The sequence below is a fragment of the Diorhabda carinulata genome, chromosome 9 (assembly GCF_026250575.1).
Source record: "Diorhabda carinulata isolate Delta chromosome 9, icDioCari1.1, whole genome shotgun sequence".
Taxonomy (NCBI): Eukaryota; Metazoa; Arthropoda; class Insecta; order Coleoptera; family Chrysomelidae; genus Diorhabda; species Diorhabda carinulata.
The window spans coordinates 11765935-11783688 of NC_079468.1; the positions used below are offsets into that span (position 1 = coordinate 11765935).

A 17754-nucleotide genomic window follows, 5' to 3' on the forward strand; every position below is an offset into this window, starting at 1 on the left:
ATAATCTCGTTTTATTTGATTATTCCATGATAATTTATGTGCTAATACAAATATCTTAACAAGGTCTATTGTCAGTAAGTTAGTAAATAGTTTAACGAAACTGGTGCCGTAAAATATTTATCCAAATAATGGCGCAGGGAATCTACAACTGAAGAAAGACAAATCTCTAAATGTTTGTATCATGTTAGAAGTAGATCCACATTTGTTAAGTAGATTAATTAAAACTTCTAGAAAACACATCATTTAGGTATTACCCCTCACACACGCATAGTGAGGTGGAGCACCATCTTGTTGTAGTCAAATATTGTTGTTTGGGTTAAAGTTAATGTTTGAAAATTCCTCATAATGATTCTTTTCAAATATAATTGAAAATATATACTTGGATTGGGAAATATCGAAGCCAACTCAGGTATAATACTATTTTCCAATAAATATAAATACGCTGGACCTTTTAAGTTACCCTCAATAAAAAGGGACCAATTATTTTGTCACCTATTAGTCCAGCCCATACATTCAGTATTTCGGGATATTTTTTGTGGGATTCACGTATCCAACGAGAATTGTTAGATGGCCAGTATCTAGAATTATGGCGATTTACGTTTACAATAATACAAAGTTCCATACATAAAACTCACTCTGTATGATCGTTCCCGTTTTCTGTATCTATTAGTACTCTGATAATCCCATAGGTGATAATTTATCATTGCAGTAGTTTGAGATTCTGAAACCGATTGTTTTTCAAAGTATATGTTTCCTAATACCCTAAATGGTTATCTTTTTAATCCATCATTAATTTTTAATATCAAAATAGTAGCCCAGAAATATTCATTAGAACAATTCATCCATTTTCTGGATGTTGTCAAATCTGAAAATTTAGCGTACGTTACAAGTACTTAGCAGCTTTCAAGTCTTTCATTGTTCTATTTTCAATCACCATCTTGGTAAACAACTAGTTCGTAGTACGGTTATTTGATTATTTCAAAAGTTTCTTTATAAACAGAGGTCTAATTGTTGCTATAAGTACAACATAGCCTACTAATTCATATTCCACATCGTTAATTTTCTGACTTGTAATATATTGTAATAATATAATTTCTCAATATTAAATCATCTTTATAGTATAGTAAAATACTAGATTTTAGATTTCGGTTTTTTGTTTATCCAATCTCAAGCTAAAATCTAGTACTTTTTCCTCTTGTATAATAAATAACTATTTACCCTCCATTAAAACGTGCGAGCAGCACAAAAATGTCTTCAATATCCTCAATAATCCCTGCGGTACATCGATCTATACAAATTATTTTCCACATAATCGAATATTTTGTGATGTCATTGCATGTTTGAAAGAACGAAATACGATTCGATATTCTTATACCGACCAAAGCGATTAGATCCGATACAATAGCAGTCACGAGTGATCGGGATACTCCAATAATTCAAAGAGATCTTCATTGAAATAAAAGTCATTTATAGATGTTTCACGCTGGTACAATGGTACAGATGTGTTCTCGCGTAAACTCTTGTACGTGACACGGTGGTAAAAACGAAAGACCCGGAACGTGACCACCAGCCTTTTGAGAAGCGACTTCTTCAGCACTGGAGAATCATTACTAGCCAGAACAGGATCGGATTTGAATATATTCCTTTATATTAAAATTGTGAGTATTGATAGATAAATATGGAAGAACCTCTCAAATATCGTTGAAAACTGTTTTTATCTATTTATATTCTAGAAACTTATAGTAATATCAAATTTGTTGCATAATATATGAAAACTATTCATATAAATAACCAGTGTGACCCACATTTTATCATTTTCTTTTAATCAGGCAATAATTTTTAAGCCAGTTTGGTAGAAAAATGAAGTTCGGACTTCTATTACTTCACTATATTTAAAACTATTACAGTTACAAATCGACTCGATTTCTTTCTCCAAACATATTTTCAAATGAATTGCTAAGTGAACATTATTTATAACTCAGAATAAGCTGAATGTTAGATTTTGAAATGTAACATTTTTTCCAGTTTTTGAGTCATTTTCAGTGTATTTGTGAATTCAAACTCACCTGTGTATATTCTGAACAAATATCAATTCCGGATATAAAGCTGCACACATCTTCAACGGACCAGTTTGATATGTCTTCATGTAACTTGGGACTTTCACTTTCTGACCTTTTTGGAATTGTTGGTGTAGCACCACCAGCACCTGTTGGACTACTTCCTTGAGAAATTTTTAATCGTGGCCTTTTCGGGGGAGGGGCAGCGGCGGAGAGATCAAGCGGGGACGATGAGTCTGGACGTTTCACATTTTTCAATAAACCCTAAAAAAAAAGGAAATTGAAAATTATTCTGAATTTATTATTCTGTATTTTTTAGGTACTACATAATAAATAATTGTGTATGGTATATTTGAGAATGAGAATATGTAATGAAATTACTTCCAATAAATGTCTAAAACTTCTCAACCACTGATATCATAAATGCCGTAAACCGAAAATTTGACCTAAAAAATATTAGTGTATCGTTTTTCGTATTTATTTACATTCTTTCTATTCATGAAGTGCATTAATAAACACTTTCTCTTACGTTATTAATTTATTTATACACTATACAACTCACTTTACACTTAAAATAATTTACTTATTAAAATCACCATAAATAATTTCTCCGATTATTTTCACTAATTCGTTCTACTCACTATGACTATTTATTTAAAACTAACCTACTGCGCTATATAAACTTATTTATATACCACAAATAAAATTTTACAAAGTTTTAGAACAAAACGATACGAAAAAATAATAGAAATTATTCAGTAAAAATACTGTAAATAACCCGCTCCCTATAAAAAAAGTTCTAGAAGAATATATCAACGGTGCTTTCGCTATTTAAATAAAAATTTAAAGACGCCGCGCGAATTCGCCTAATTTTAAAAATCTATTGCAGTTGGACAGGGCCGGCCTAAGGACCCATTTCGTGAGATTTTTCGTAGCATGAGATGTGCGTTTTTGTCATACTTTTTGTAAGAATTATAAATTCTTAGTATACAGTTGTTTAATATTGAATATATCGATTGAAATAAGGTCTATTATTACAACTCTGGCCCACCCATTCAAATATTAATTCCAAACAATACGATAGTTTTTTTCTGTACACTAAGACTAACAAACTAAGTTTCGCATTATTTGTGCAATTAGAAGATACTATTTTGTATAAGTTATGTTCTGCATATGATTTAGAAAAAATAAACCGAAGTAGTAAAATAGTTCAAATTGCTCTATTAAGAATCAATAATTTTTAGTGTAGTTAAATTCTCAGCTGTAAATTTTTTTAGACCATTGACTATCAAATATATTTTTTTTCAAACTAAATAAGGTTTTAATAAGTTTTCTAGGTGATTTATATAATATTGAAGTTATCAACTAAAAACTATTTATAAACAAAAAAAAATAAAGGAAATTTATTAACATTGATTGATTGATACAATCATATAAACAAATAATTTCTAGCACACTTAGTAATGGTCTTCTATGTCAACTCTCATTTAAGAGCTATCAAAATATTTCAAAAAACATATATTTAACTTTCGAAAATTTTATTGATACAAAAACACTGTAACGTGGCCAGTTGCAAAAGTTGACCATTTTTATTTTGCTTTGCATTGGAATTGATTAATTATCAATTCTCTATTTGTTCTAATTAAATTGGATGTACATTAAAATAGATGTCACTTGTATTTTTCTGTATTTAATATAATATATAATTTCCAAGAAACCTGATCCAAATGTATCAATAACAACACTTGATTGGTTTCTATTTCTTTATTATATCGAGAAAACTCGATAAATATGTGGTATTATTATCAGTCTTTATGATTTCAGAGTATAGTTACTAATTATCGTAGCTTGAGGTTTTTGAGGATGAATTTTCTTGCTCAAATTAGGCCGTCGAGTTTGAAAAATCTCACGTATTTCGTATAATTTCGTTGGTTAATTCTGAGTGACTTTTCTGTTGTTGCAGTAACTATATGCCCTTTGTTGTTGCTACTATAACAGATATCAAGGAATTTTTCAATTTTAAAAGTGCAATTTGCAGTACAATCTGAGGAATTGAGAGATACGAAAGTAACCAGAAAGCTAGAGTACACTAATCAAACGGCACTAAGGGAAATTATGTAAGCTAGCTCCTTGAATCCATCGCTAAAAGTGGTAGGCAGAGATTAGAGAACTTTTTACCTGTATCAAGTGACCAGATCTTAAGCACGTATTTGGAAGAAAATCATATACAGTATTCAGATTGAATATGAATAAATGAATCACCAAATTTATGTATAAAAAAATATAAAACTTGAAACTCTAAAATGACATATTAAAATATATCATCTATTATTTTTCTAGCGCAATATGTACGGCTAGCAGTACTCACCTGTATTTCAGCTTCTTTGGCGGTTCTTACCATTGCTAATAATGTTTGTGTTGTCGACATGTCAATTAAGGGCGGAAACATAGCGGCACCAGTAACGCTGCTAAAAGGGTTCATCACTGGGAAATCTGACCTTTTATTGTTAGCATCATTTTCTTTATTTTGTGAATTAATTGGAAGTAGGTTTGAGAATACCGGCTTAAACCTTTGATCAATGGGTGGAGGAAAACCATTCCTTGTTGCGTTGAAATAACTGAAAAGGGAGAAAATACTCAGAGTATTGAGATGCAGATAATGCTAATTGAAAGTAATACAATGATAGTGCTTTTTTCAATTACATAAAATTAGTAATTTTGCGGCATTTACTCAACAACTTAATCTCATGCTAGCAAAATATCATGTATTTAAAAAATTAACTTGAAACATGTTTTGATTTAATTGTTAGTGAATAAACCTTACAGAGATACATTTATAGGAAAGGATCTAAAGTAGTGAAATAATGTCAACCATTGATATATAATATTAATATGGTACTTGGTGGAAATAATTCTTGCATATTTATTCTTTCTATTGAACAACAATGTTTGTAAGACATAACTAACTAGTATTTCTCCTAAAGGTACACAGTTTACTTCTAAGAGATAGAAAATACGATAACTTGGTTATCGAAACGTTCGTCAGACAGCGTTAGTGTAGTGGTAGTGAAAAAAATCTATTCAATATTATCACTGCGACCACCTCAAATTCTTAAGATTCAAAACTTCTAATTGCAATTCATTCTAAGAAAGATCAAAGAAGGGTAAAAATGTTACTCACTCGTTTGGGTTTGCATTATTATATTTCGCTGCCAAACTTCTCATGAAATCGCTGTAATTCCTTCCACCTAATAAAGGATTTTCCTGGGCAGGGGGTGTATCAGGATGTGAGGCAGAGCTAGGCGTGACGGATCTGGATCTACTTGACGTGTCTGGTGTACCGGGGCTCAGTCTTTCGTTCTTGAGTTGATTATTATTGTGTAGTACAAAATCTGTAGATGCAGATAATGGAGTAGAGATAGGACCATTATTATTAACCGTACGATCCATTCTCTTTCTACGAACTGGTTTTGTTGAATGTAGTAGGGAATTGGTTTCAAAAGTGTCAGTGGGGGAAGTTGCTTCTCCTGTAACAAAATCAAGTTATCATTGAAACATTCCAAATAAGATCCAATTTTCGAATAGAATTTTATTCACTATCTTAATCACTTGAAATATAAAAGAAAAACGTACTTTACAAAAAGTTTAGTCCAGTCGTATTGGGGTTCCACATCAGATGAGAGATGTTAAGATAATTTCTTATGTTTCAATTCAAAATATTCAAGGTTCAAGGTCACAAATAATCGGTGTTTGCAAATATTTCGTTTACTTTGGCTCCAATTCTATTTATATTAATCATTAATACTGAGGAAGATTGAATTTTTCCCAAGTTTGTATGAACTTCTTCCTTTTTTCTACATAAAACAGTTTTAAATACCATAGGGGCAAAGAACATGCAGCGCTTAAATATCTATAGCATAATGCAATAGAAACCGATATTTTATGAAATGTATGTTACTTTTATACAATCATTTTGTGTCTTGGATCCAAAGATATTGAGATATTGGCAAAAAAGTATAATAGCTTTAAGGAAATTAGTGTTATAAAATATAAATCCTAATTTTGTCTTGCTATGTATGTGGAACGTTGAATCTTTACTTAGTTCTCAAATCAGAATATGTAAATCAGGCCCTTCGTTAGAGTAGTAGTTAAAACTGCTTTGCATCCAGTCAAAGATTAGGGACTTACAAAAGCCTACATAACAAGACTTTGATTGATATTTTGTTATCAGCAGACACAGCTCAAGGCTGTAACATGCATTTTAAAATCTATTTCCTTGACACGCACCTCGAGATCTGCCCTACAAATTTAGGCACTTTCAATATTTAATACGGTAACAAGTTTCATAAAGAAATAGCGAAGATAAACTATATTAAGTTGGATTGAATGGATTTTGAGTTGAATTGTAGAAGTGCACTGAGTATAATAAATGTAAAAATACAATTTTTTGTTCAGTGAATCTATCGATATTTGTGGGACCTAGATGTGTGGAATCGAAAATCAAAAGTGATACAGAATGAGATTAAATTCTGTGTGTGAATATCTGTTATTATATAAATTCAATACTATTTTCCATATATCAAATATATGAGGTTGGGCAATTAAATAACGAAATTATTGATATCAAATATTTTATGTTGTTATTATGTATATTCATTTGATATCCTCCTCCATTCCTGAATTGCTTCATGCAATACTTGTTCGAAACATTGCGAAGTCTTTTTCTTTCAGTTCCTTAAGTTCCACTCACCGCTTTTTCTTCCGCAGCATCAAGAGACTAAAATCTTGTTCCTTACCATATTCAAATTGACGTTGATAGAAATATTCCTATGAGTTTAAAAATTTTTACAAGCTATAATAATATCAAAAATCACCGGCAATCTTAATTAATTATTTCCCAGACGACGAATACTAAGTATTCGAAAGCTCCGAAAATATATTGAAGTTAGTCCATTTTGGTGTTCCCAATAAAAAACTACTCATAATGTAACTGGCAGAGTTACTTTATAATTCATATTATTTATATACATTTCATATATATAATTTCATATTATTTATATACATTTCATATATATAATTTCATATTATTTATATACATGTATATATATATATATATATATATATATATATATATATATATATACATACATATATGTATATTAATTTCTTTAATTTCTGATGTCTTAGACCTTTTGATATGTTCTGATCTGTTCTGTTTCAAAATTAGTTTTTTTATAATTTTTAAAAGATAAATAAATATAAAATATATTGATGTTCCGACTTTTCTTTAAGTCTTTATCAAAATATAATATTGACACTGACAATTTGCGTATTTACACTGTATGGTATACGAAACCTATGCCACACAAAAGATCAGTGATAATAAGTTTGGCTGATAGATCTAACCAACTATCAGATAACTATCATATTCAAGAAAAGGATGTACAGATACAACAATCAATTAAAAAACAAAACAGAAACGAAACATCAAAACATAAAACATTTTTCCTTACCATATGTACAAGGATTTTCTCAACAATTATTATCGAATTATTTCAATAAATATTCAATTATTCGAACAAATATCAAGTCAAAAAGGATATTATACATTTTCCAAATATTTCACTAAATTAAAATCTAAAACATCAAAAAACAGAAGAAGTAATATTATATATCAAGTACTTTGTACTAATGATGACGCTGGCTATATAGGGCAGACATCTCGGTATTTAGAAAATAGACTAATAGGTCATCAATACGATAAAAAAATAGAACTGCATTCTCGAACCATGAAATATCAAAAAAAACATAAATTCAATTATAAAGATTCAAAAATTCTTGAAACGGAATCTAATACATGTAAAAGAGAATGTTTAAAAATATAAGAAGAAAAAAACTATAAATGATAAAAAAGACCTAAATAATTTAAGTAAAATTTATAGCTCTGTTTTGTAAATTATAATACAACTATAAATAATTTTATTTATTACTGCTGTATATTTAAGATATGAGTGCTGAGGAAAAATTGATTTTTCTTATTGATTATTTTCTTATTAGAACAAAGTTCTAGTTTGATTTTCTTCTTATTTGGTTATTCATGATGAAGGTGATCTATTTAACAATATAAATGCGCAAATTGTAGGTATATATTTTGATAAAGACTCAAAGAAAAGTCGAAACGTCAAGAGACCTAAAATCAAGAACATTTAGAAAAAAATTTCAAGTTGCATCAAGAGAAATTGGTCTTAACACTATGAATTGACAAGCTAGTTAGCTTCGTATTAATTAACACATTAAGTTCATTCAATCATTCATTTTCAAACAAAAATTGCTTATAACTATATATTTTTGAGATGAATTGACATCTATCTCAAAAACGGTTTATTGTATATTACTATATTATATTTATATGTTTTATATCTGATATAACTTCAAAAATGCCAGCTTATTATCTACCATTCCAAAATTTGTCTTTATTTTTGACCTATATGACTAGATAAAGTTACTGTGATTTGAAAAAAGTAATTATAATTCGTATCCTGGTAACATTTTTTTCTCAATGAAAGTTTTGTATACTATAACTCACTTGGCAAGCTTGCATCTAAATTACTAAATCAACTACCACTATTAAGGAGATATAGAAGTGATTATAAGTTGAAAATAATTATTTTGAAATTAAATTTTAACCGTACTAGAAATTTTCATCAGTTTCATAAAAGATATAATTGATGCACCAATATCGATAGATTATTCATAACTCTTCGACAATGTGATGTTCCTTTATAAAAATACAAATTAACATGGATCAGTTAATCATATCTATTGATTTTGTTTACGGCGTTAATAAATTTTAACGGCTTGTTTTTCATCGGGTTCATATATTCGAAAAGATTTATCAACTAACTGCTGAAGATTATTCTTTAAATTTATCTTTGGGCTATTTTCAGTAGGTGTTAAAATGTTCAACAAAAAACGCATCGACAAATTATTGTAAATCTCATAACAAATTGCTATAATATATAAGTCATGGAGCCTTTCAACGCATATATTCAATAAGAAAAATGTTAGTAATAAAACATGAGCGAGAATAGCACTTATGACTATGTAACAAAGGTAATTTAATGGAACAAATCACATTAGCAGAACTATCAGATAAGAATGGCAATTTCAGATACAAGTTCAATAACTTGGGTATGCGGTGTGTAGTGAGTAATACAATACAATGAAAAGTTAATTTATTACTAACAAATTCGCAGTTTCGTTCCTGCAATATGTTATTAAAAACTTATATTTATTTCTAGTGGCTCTTGAGATTAACAATAATTTTCTTTTGTCTGGAGTTCAAGTCAACATATAATGAAAATTTTTATTTGGACTTTCGAGAAAAGACAAAAAATTTAAGGATCTATAATCCTTGTAATAATTCTCTTTTGTTGGGAGGTATCATCAGGAAAAAAATTAAATTAAATCTTCAAAATTGTGTCTTACTCAAATTTAACCAAATGTATAAGCAGTTCAGAATCTATTTAATATATAATATAAGGTTTTAATAAAACAATCATTCATTAATAAGAGGGTAGAATCGCTGTCTGTTTGTTTCCCTGCAACAACTTTACAATGTTTATAAGAAGCTTTGTTTGTTTGTATAGTGCATATATATTCATTGGTAATATTCTGACAATTTAGACAGTTGAATATTATTGATTTGGATAGTGTCCTTAAAATATCTCTTGCGGGGTATCTCAACTGAAATTTTGACCTGATGTATTCAGACTCAAATTCCTGAGAATCTAGGACTCCCTCACTTATGTCACACTTGGCGTCCAGTGAATGACTTAGTTATTAAAGTATCATAACAAGAAATTACCTGTTGAATAATGATTGAAATTAAATTACAGTTCAACTCACGATTAGAATTTTGAGGTATGAGAAACAATTAATACATTATCGAGATTTTTTAACTTGGTGAAAAATTATTGATTTTGTGTTTTTGGAAAAATATTCATCGATTGTTTCTTCAAGCAGCCACCTTCTAACATTATAATGTGGTCAAGTTAGACATTCGAAGTTACATAAATTTCCATCAAGCTGAAAATCAGTAAAATTATTTAAAATACAATTGAACTTAGAATATGAATGTTCCCCATCATTTCCGTGTATGGGAAAAATTTTATTCAAGGTCAAAGGTCAAAAAAAGGAGTTTTTGCAATTTTCAGCAAAACGATGCGTTTCATCATAAAAATGCCGTTAAGAGTAATTTTAAATCATGAAATTATCTACAAAAAACCTATCAATAGTTTCTGAGATATAATGATTCAAAAAGTTGTAAAAGTTGTTGTATTTAATGGTTTCACCAACAGTAAACTTTCCTTACGATATTGAAATGAACCGAGACTTTTTGTGAGTATTTGTAAGAAATTTCTGTGGACTGGTTGGAACGGTCATAAGTTCATCAAATATACTATTAATTGACGAAGATGTTGCTAAAGTGCGACGATGCTGTTCTGCAGCTTTGGTATTTCTCGTTCAATCATTATAGCCATTAAATACGACAGAAAATCTGAAACATTATAATTTTAACAACTTTTTGAATCGTTATATTACAGAAACGGTGGCTCGTAAGAAAAAAAGTATTGATACGTTTTTTATAGACAATTTTATGATCTACAATTTTTGTCTGAAATATTTTTATGATAAAACTCACCGTTTTGCTGATAATCACGAAGAACTCATTTTTTTGACCTTTGACTTTGAATAAAATTTTTTACATATACGGAAATCATAGGGAAAATTTAAATTTTATTTTCCATTGTATTTTAAACAATTTTACTGATTTTAAGCTTGATGGGAATATAATATGTGGCTTCACTTTTTTTTATCTAATTTGACCGGACTATTATACTTATTGGTAAATTTGATATGAGTTTCATATAGTAGGACACATAAAGGAAGAAACATGGTGACATTTTCTGCGATATGAAGATTAGTTTTCAATTTCTTCTTATCAAACCCAAGATTCTCAATTGAATTGTGTAATTTCAAGTGTGTCATGTTATTGCCATACGGTGTTGTAATTATAATGGATAATGCATCTTACCACAGCCGTAGAGAACAAAAGGTTCCATTACATTAAACACATTAAAAAAGATATGCAAAAATGGTTCCAATGTAAGAGTATACAATTTAATATGAATATGGTTCGATCTGAACTTATTATATTAATATGTATATATATATATATATATATATATATATATATATATATATATATATTATAAAAAAATTATAAAAAAAAACATAAAGATAAGTTTGATTCATATATTACTGATGAAATAGCACAACAAACAAAATAATAAATGAAGTGGCAGCCAAAAATACTACATTTAAACTAACATTCACTGGCAAAACTTTGTTACACATTTCATAAAAGAAGATTAAATGTTCAAATTAGATAGTATTGTGAATGATCTTATAGAGCCGACAATCTAGAGACGACAGAGAGGCAGATTCTCAGTAAATAATTATTTATAACTATGAATTTATTTAATGTTTTTTGTATGTATATATATAATAATTTATATTGACTCAATATTGGTTTCAATTTTTCCAAATATCTGTTAAAAGTGGAACTACTTAGTAGTATAGTGACTACTAGGATCTTTTATATATCCAATATAGGTAGATAATTACATTATGTAGGTTTTTATATATCGTCGTAATTTAAAGTTTCTCTACCGCTATTAAATGTAAGAGAAGTATCTATCTACTAACTACGTTCATAAATATATGAAATAAAATCTAGCAATTGAAAAGGAAATACGTCATAATATGAAATATTGCAAGTACAAACCTCACAAATCAGCTGGCTGGGGTCGTTCCTGGGCGGTTGTTTATCATTATTTTATTGTTATTTTAAAATTGTTCTATCTGTTTGGAATGATATGAAGTAGATGGCAGTTGTGTTAACATATTTGTTTATGCGTATTTAATTCGATGAAGATTGTTGATAAAATCCCCTTTATAGAACATGTTTTAATTTATGATAAATGTTTTATATCGTAAAGAAGGTTAACCTTAGAAAATGGACATATACTAGAATAGAGTTTTTAAGAACAATTACTGTCCATCCGATGCCGATTGGCCCATGATATTGTGTAGAAAAGGGAAAGGGGTAGATTATCGAAAAGACATAAGAGTAGCTAGTTACAAAAACAACTCCATTGCATTTATAGTGTGGAACAGCCAAATGGAATAAATTCATTAATAAATGACTGAGAGCGTGGTGTGAAAAACACTAGGACACGTCCATTTGCATTTCTAAAGGCACATTTTTTCAAAATAAAAAAATTATAGAGTGTGTCATATGACGGTGGCCAATAACACCTTCCTTATGTCAAATACATCCCCCCGTATATTATTTATCTTTTAGATTGTTCAAAAAATTCTAGACATAATTAATGTACAATGTTCTACACTAATAGCCTTAACAACTCATTGTCTAAATGCGTGGCAGTAGTGATCAGTGTCAGTGATATTGTCGTTTAAATTTTGTTAACTGTTATAAACAGAAATATGGTTCATTCAACAGAAATGGACAACATAGACATCCTACTAATGATTTTTCATTGAGATAAGCAGAAACTCAAATTGAAGCTGCTTACTAATTTCACGAAAATTTTCCAAATTTGCCGTCTATATCTCAAGGAACAATTAGCAAAATAGAAAAGCAGTTTCGTCAACCTGGTTATGTAAGATAAATAAAATAAGTAGCTACCAATGCAGTAAATTATGATACGAAATTAGATATTATGCTTAAATTTACATAGTTATGTTCAACGTGAGCGACACATCAATTTTTCGAATTTTAAATGGAAATAAAATGCATTCCTACAAAATGATATGAAGCTTATGAACGACGATTTTGATAATAAAACCTATTTTTGTGAACAATTGATGAAAATGTGAGATAACATTATGATCCAATTAGAACATGTTTTTTTTCTGATTTTCTGATTATCGTATTTCACGGCCATGTTAATCGTGAATTTGTCTAATGAGAATCCTCACTGGATAACAGAACGTAAACAAAACTAAACCCCTCAACTTAGATTAATAAATCGACGAATAATGATTGCGATTAGATTAGTTGCGCTTCAGATTGGCATGTAGCTAAGTTGTTCACGGCGAGCATTTTGAACATCTCCTATATTGACATTGATGTTTCATTGTTTTTTTGTCACATTATTAAGGAATTGTATGACTCATTAGGTAGCGAATTTGGGGAACAAAATAATGTTCTGTTTTTCATGTCAGGTCTCCGAAAATTGTTGAAAGAATGCGTCCACCAGTTTTATTACGTCAATTGCATCTAGCTGAATATTTCTATCTAAAATACAACTTTTCATTGCCACTCCTACTAACTCGTTTAATACTACCATGGTAAGAATGCAATCTTAAAACATCGTGGCCAACATTACGAAAAAGTTTATCGAATTTAGATATTTCATTCAGAGGTTTGTGTTTCTGAATTAATCTATATATATATATATATATATATATATATATATATATATATATATATATATATATATATATATATATATATATATTTATATATATATTTATTTAGTTGTTACAAGGCCCATGTTGGTAACCCATTGTTACCATGGGTTGATAACCCGTGTCTCCCACAATTTTTTGGTAAATTTCTTCCATCGTCTATATTTGTTTTTGCGTGACATGGGAATTTAAAATTGTCTTTTTCAGTATACATTTGTCAGGATCATCCAAAGCCTCTTTTTTATTTGGTCTGACAAGAGTAATTCCTTTCCTTAGATAACGGAATTATTGGAACTTGGGTTTCACGCCACATAAATTGTGATACCGCAATTATAATTTCAAGATTTTGGGCATTTAAAACTTTGTTCCTTAATTTACTGTGAAAACACCAATTTCAATAAATCTTTCAAATATTTTGTCACTTTTTTTACTACTGCGCACCCTAATTTCATATGCTAAGCAACTTCTGATACCCTGTAATTCATACATATTACATCACTATATAATCCATATGACGTTTATGAAGTACCAAGTTTCAAGAGACTATGTGTGAAATTTTATGACTTTTTCGTTAGTCAATAAAAGTAGAGCTACTTTCGTTATTTTCAAAACAATTCAAATTCAAGATAAATTCGTCTGTTAATTTATCATTGTTTTTTATGAAAAAAATAATGTACAAGGTGAGCAATGGCTTCAAAAATGTTATCCGGACTCTGTTCCATCGAAAATAACCATTTGTTATTGGTTTGCTGAATTTAAACGTGGTCGTACAGACACCGATGATGGTGAAGTAAACCAGAACCAGAAAACAACAAAAAAATCTACAAATTGGTTATATCCTAACGTAAATTGAAATTGCGTCAGATAGCTGAAGCGGCAAAGATATCAGAAGACAGTGAGTTTACAATTATGCATGAGCAATTGACCATGAGGAAATTTTTTTCAAATTGGGTGTCGCGATTACTCACAGTCGATGAAAAACAGCAATTTGTTGATGATTCAGAACAGTTTTGGCCATGTATACACGTATTAAATCAGATTTTTTGCGTTGATATATGACAATGAATGAAACATGGATCCATCACTTCCCTCCGGAATCCAAACGATTATGATCTGAGTGGACTGCAGCTGTTGAACCATATTCGAAGCGTTCAAAGGCACAACAGTCAGCTGGAAAGGTTATGGCTTCAGTATTTTAGGATGCGCATGAAATATTGCTCATAGAATATATCCAAAATGGAGATACAATCAATAGCGAATACTAAATAGAGTTGTCGGATCGTTTGAATGCAAAAATCAATGAAAAACAACGTCAGGTCGAAAAAAGAAAAAACACGGTTTTACCAATATAATGCACCGATTCACAAGTCGGTTATGGTTAGATTGAACGAATTACACTTCGAATTGCTTTCTCATGCCTACTGTGACTACTGGCTATACGACATCGAGAAGTTAGAAAAAGTGTTGGAATGATTGTGTTGCTCTTGAAGAAGATTACATTGATGAATAAAATCGATTTTTGACAAAAAAATGTGTTTTCTTTAGTTAGTCATATGCCTTATTGAGTGATGTGTTAATTGTTATGTAACTTTAACCATTGACGAAGCTCACGCAACAAAATCTCTGAAAAGGAATAAATTCCCTCATTTCGTAATATTTTCATTGATGTTCTACTTATATTGGTTGTATCGTTATGTTATATAGTGTTTTTCGATACGTTTTCGAATAACACTAAAATAGTTTCTCCATTAAAATTAGTAGGTAACACGTTCAACTGAACAAAATTTTCTGTTTTATATCTTTTCGTCAATAATATCAGTCAGAGCTCTATTTATTTAAATGAGAATTAATTATTTCCAACCTGTAAATCTTTCATTCATTTTCTCGATATTTCTATAAAACAATAGATAATCATCTCGTACTGTAAAACATAGTAGTAAATAGCTGTCAAATTATTTCTTCCTAATCGACATTTTCTAACTATTAGAGTTAGGTATCCAAGTCTGTCTGCTTTAGAATGGAAATACTAACGCAACAACTTGTAACAATGGACACCTAGTAACAATGGACAACTTTAACGATTGATTAATGGTGATTGGCTATCTTACTCGTACCTTTATCAGCTTGTGCAGAACCATTATATTCTCTTTTCTTCACACCAGATTTCAATGCCTCGTGATGACAACGGAATTGATAGAAAACCTGTTAGGTTTTGTGAGAAAATAAGACACAAATTGTAAACTATGATACAATATAAACCATTTTCAATACCACTAAATAAACATTCTACACAACGAGTACGCGAATAACTTTAAAAATAAATGGAATTAACATACGAGTATACGAATTTGGTAAAGAAAATCCATTTGAGAAATATGTTTTTGGATTTATTCTAAATCTCCACTTTTTCTATTTATCTACTTTATTGAATGTAGTTTTTCTGTCGCTTCCTCGTGGCTATTTCCTACTGCTAATATTGCAGTATTGCCTGCAAAGGTAGCTAAAATTTAATTTTCGAATTCAGGCATGTTATTCGAGAACAAATCATATAGGATAGGTCCCAACATATTGCCCTCTGGCTCTCCTGAATTAATTTTTTTCAGGATGGGTGTTACTTTTGATTAATTATTTAGTATCGGTATGAGAAGTAGGGTTCTAAAATATCAGAAATCTCTATAGGTAACAAAATCTTGATTTAATTTCGGGTTAACTTGTTCATTAGTAGCTTGGCTTTCTCTAGAACTAAATAATTAATAATATGAGAGATATTATATTCACATAAATGAATCTATTGAGAATATATGGGGATGTTGTATTAAACATAGAATAAATATTTCATGATAGTGGTATAAAGGTGAAAATTTTAACAGAGAATTGGATTGTACCCTCTTCAATTTTGGAGACCACACATAAACGTGATCAGTCACTCAATTTCCAATGCATAACCCATTTCCGTTGTTGTTCATTTCAACTGAACATACAATTTGCTAGGATACATTGATCTTCTCAATATAGTGAAGTATTTGATATAAAAACGCTCAGGGTACTTCACAAAATTTCCAGATTTTCAGCGTGTGGTAAACAGAATTCATAGTTTTAAGCCAGTCTGTGATATATGCTCCTTCCAAAGTCTATGGTAAATTTCTATTGTATAATTACCAATCACCATGATAACTGTACATTTCAATCTAGAATGATACTTAATTAACCTTAAGAAAATATGATTGTTACTTGAATGAGTGCGAGTCGAAAATTGAGTAACATAACATGGAAACCGAATCAATTTTCAGTGGATTGGTTAATGAAAAAGTGAATTCGTTTGTAGTAAGGATAAAATAAACTGTCATAGAGAATCTTGAATAAGACACCCATTTCACAGCATTCATAGTTTAGTAAAATTAAATTTTGTGGCGAAAAATGTTATACATAATACGCTCAAGCTGCTCAAGTTTACTAGAAAATAGGTGGCAGAAGACATTTTGAGTTTAAAATAGAAAAATGCATTATTGATTATGATTTGAATAACGAAGAAATGGTTATCATAAAATGAGATTATTACTTCTTACAAAAATTATTTGTTTTGTAACAAAACGCGATTGAAATCCAGAATGTAAGATTGCCTTCTCAATTTCCTGTACGGAAAACAAACTTTGTTGTAAATCATCGAAGAGACAAATATCAAAGTATGTTGTGTTTCTCAAGACCAATCAAAGTTTTATGAAACACTACTTTAGAACTGTTTTATCATTTGCTCCAACTAACCTTTCAGAGGTGTTACAGGTACCTGATTAAAATTTATTGAATAATTGATCAAATTATAATTACAATTTCGAATTACAACTAGATCATCCTCCGGATCTCATTAAATTAAGCCTAATTATGCGGCTTCTACTTGTAGGAGACATGGAAAAATTGAGTTTTACGTAGCCCAGTTCCCGTAAATGTTGAAAATAATCTTCAATATGAGCATAAAAATACTAGTTATTATTATTTTATTCCGGGTCTAAGCCTTCTGATAGTGTGTGAATTATAAATTGAAATATATCTAGGGATTCCAAAAGTTTAGGCATTTGGTTGTTATGATGCGTTACTTTAAACTTCCAAAGGTATCTGAATTTACGGGACAGAAGATTAAAGT

General features: G+C 29.6%; 1 protein-coding gene across 4 annotated transcripts in view; it reads right to left on the minus strand.

Annotated features, from left to right (window-relative positions):
• The window catches only part of LOC130898287 (lethal(3)malignant brain tumor-like protein 3), a 343664-nt gene that overhangs the window by 67217 nt on the left and 258693 nt on the right, over positions 1-17754 (minus strand). For all 4 annotated transcript variants that reach the window (XM_057807478.1, XM_057807479.1, XM_057807480.1 and 1 more), the window contains 3 exons: positions 5239-5584; positions 4426-4675; positions 2067-2321 (listed from right to left, as the gene is read on the minus strand). In XM_057807478.1, coding sequence (XP_057663461.1) covers positions 2067-2321; positions 4426-4675; positions 5239-5584 — 851 coding nt within the window. The remainder of the gene's footprint in view (positions 1-2066; positions 2322-4425; positions 4676-5238; positions 5585-17754) is intronic.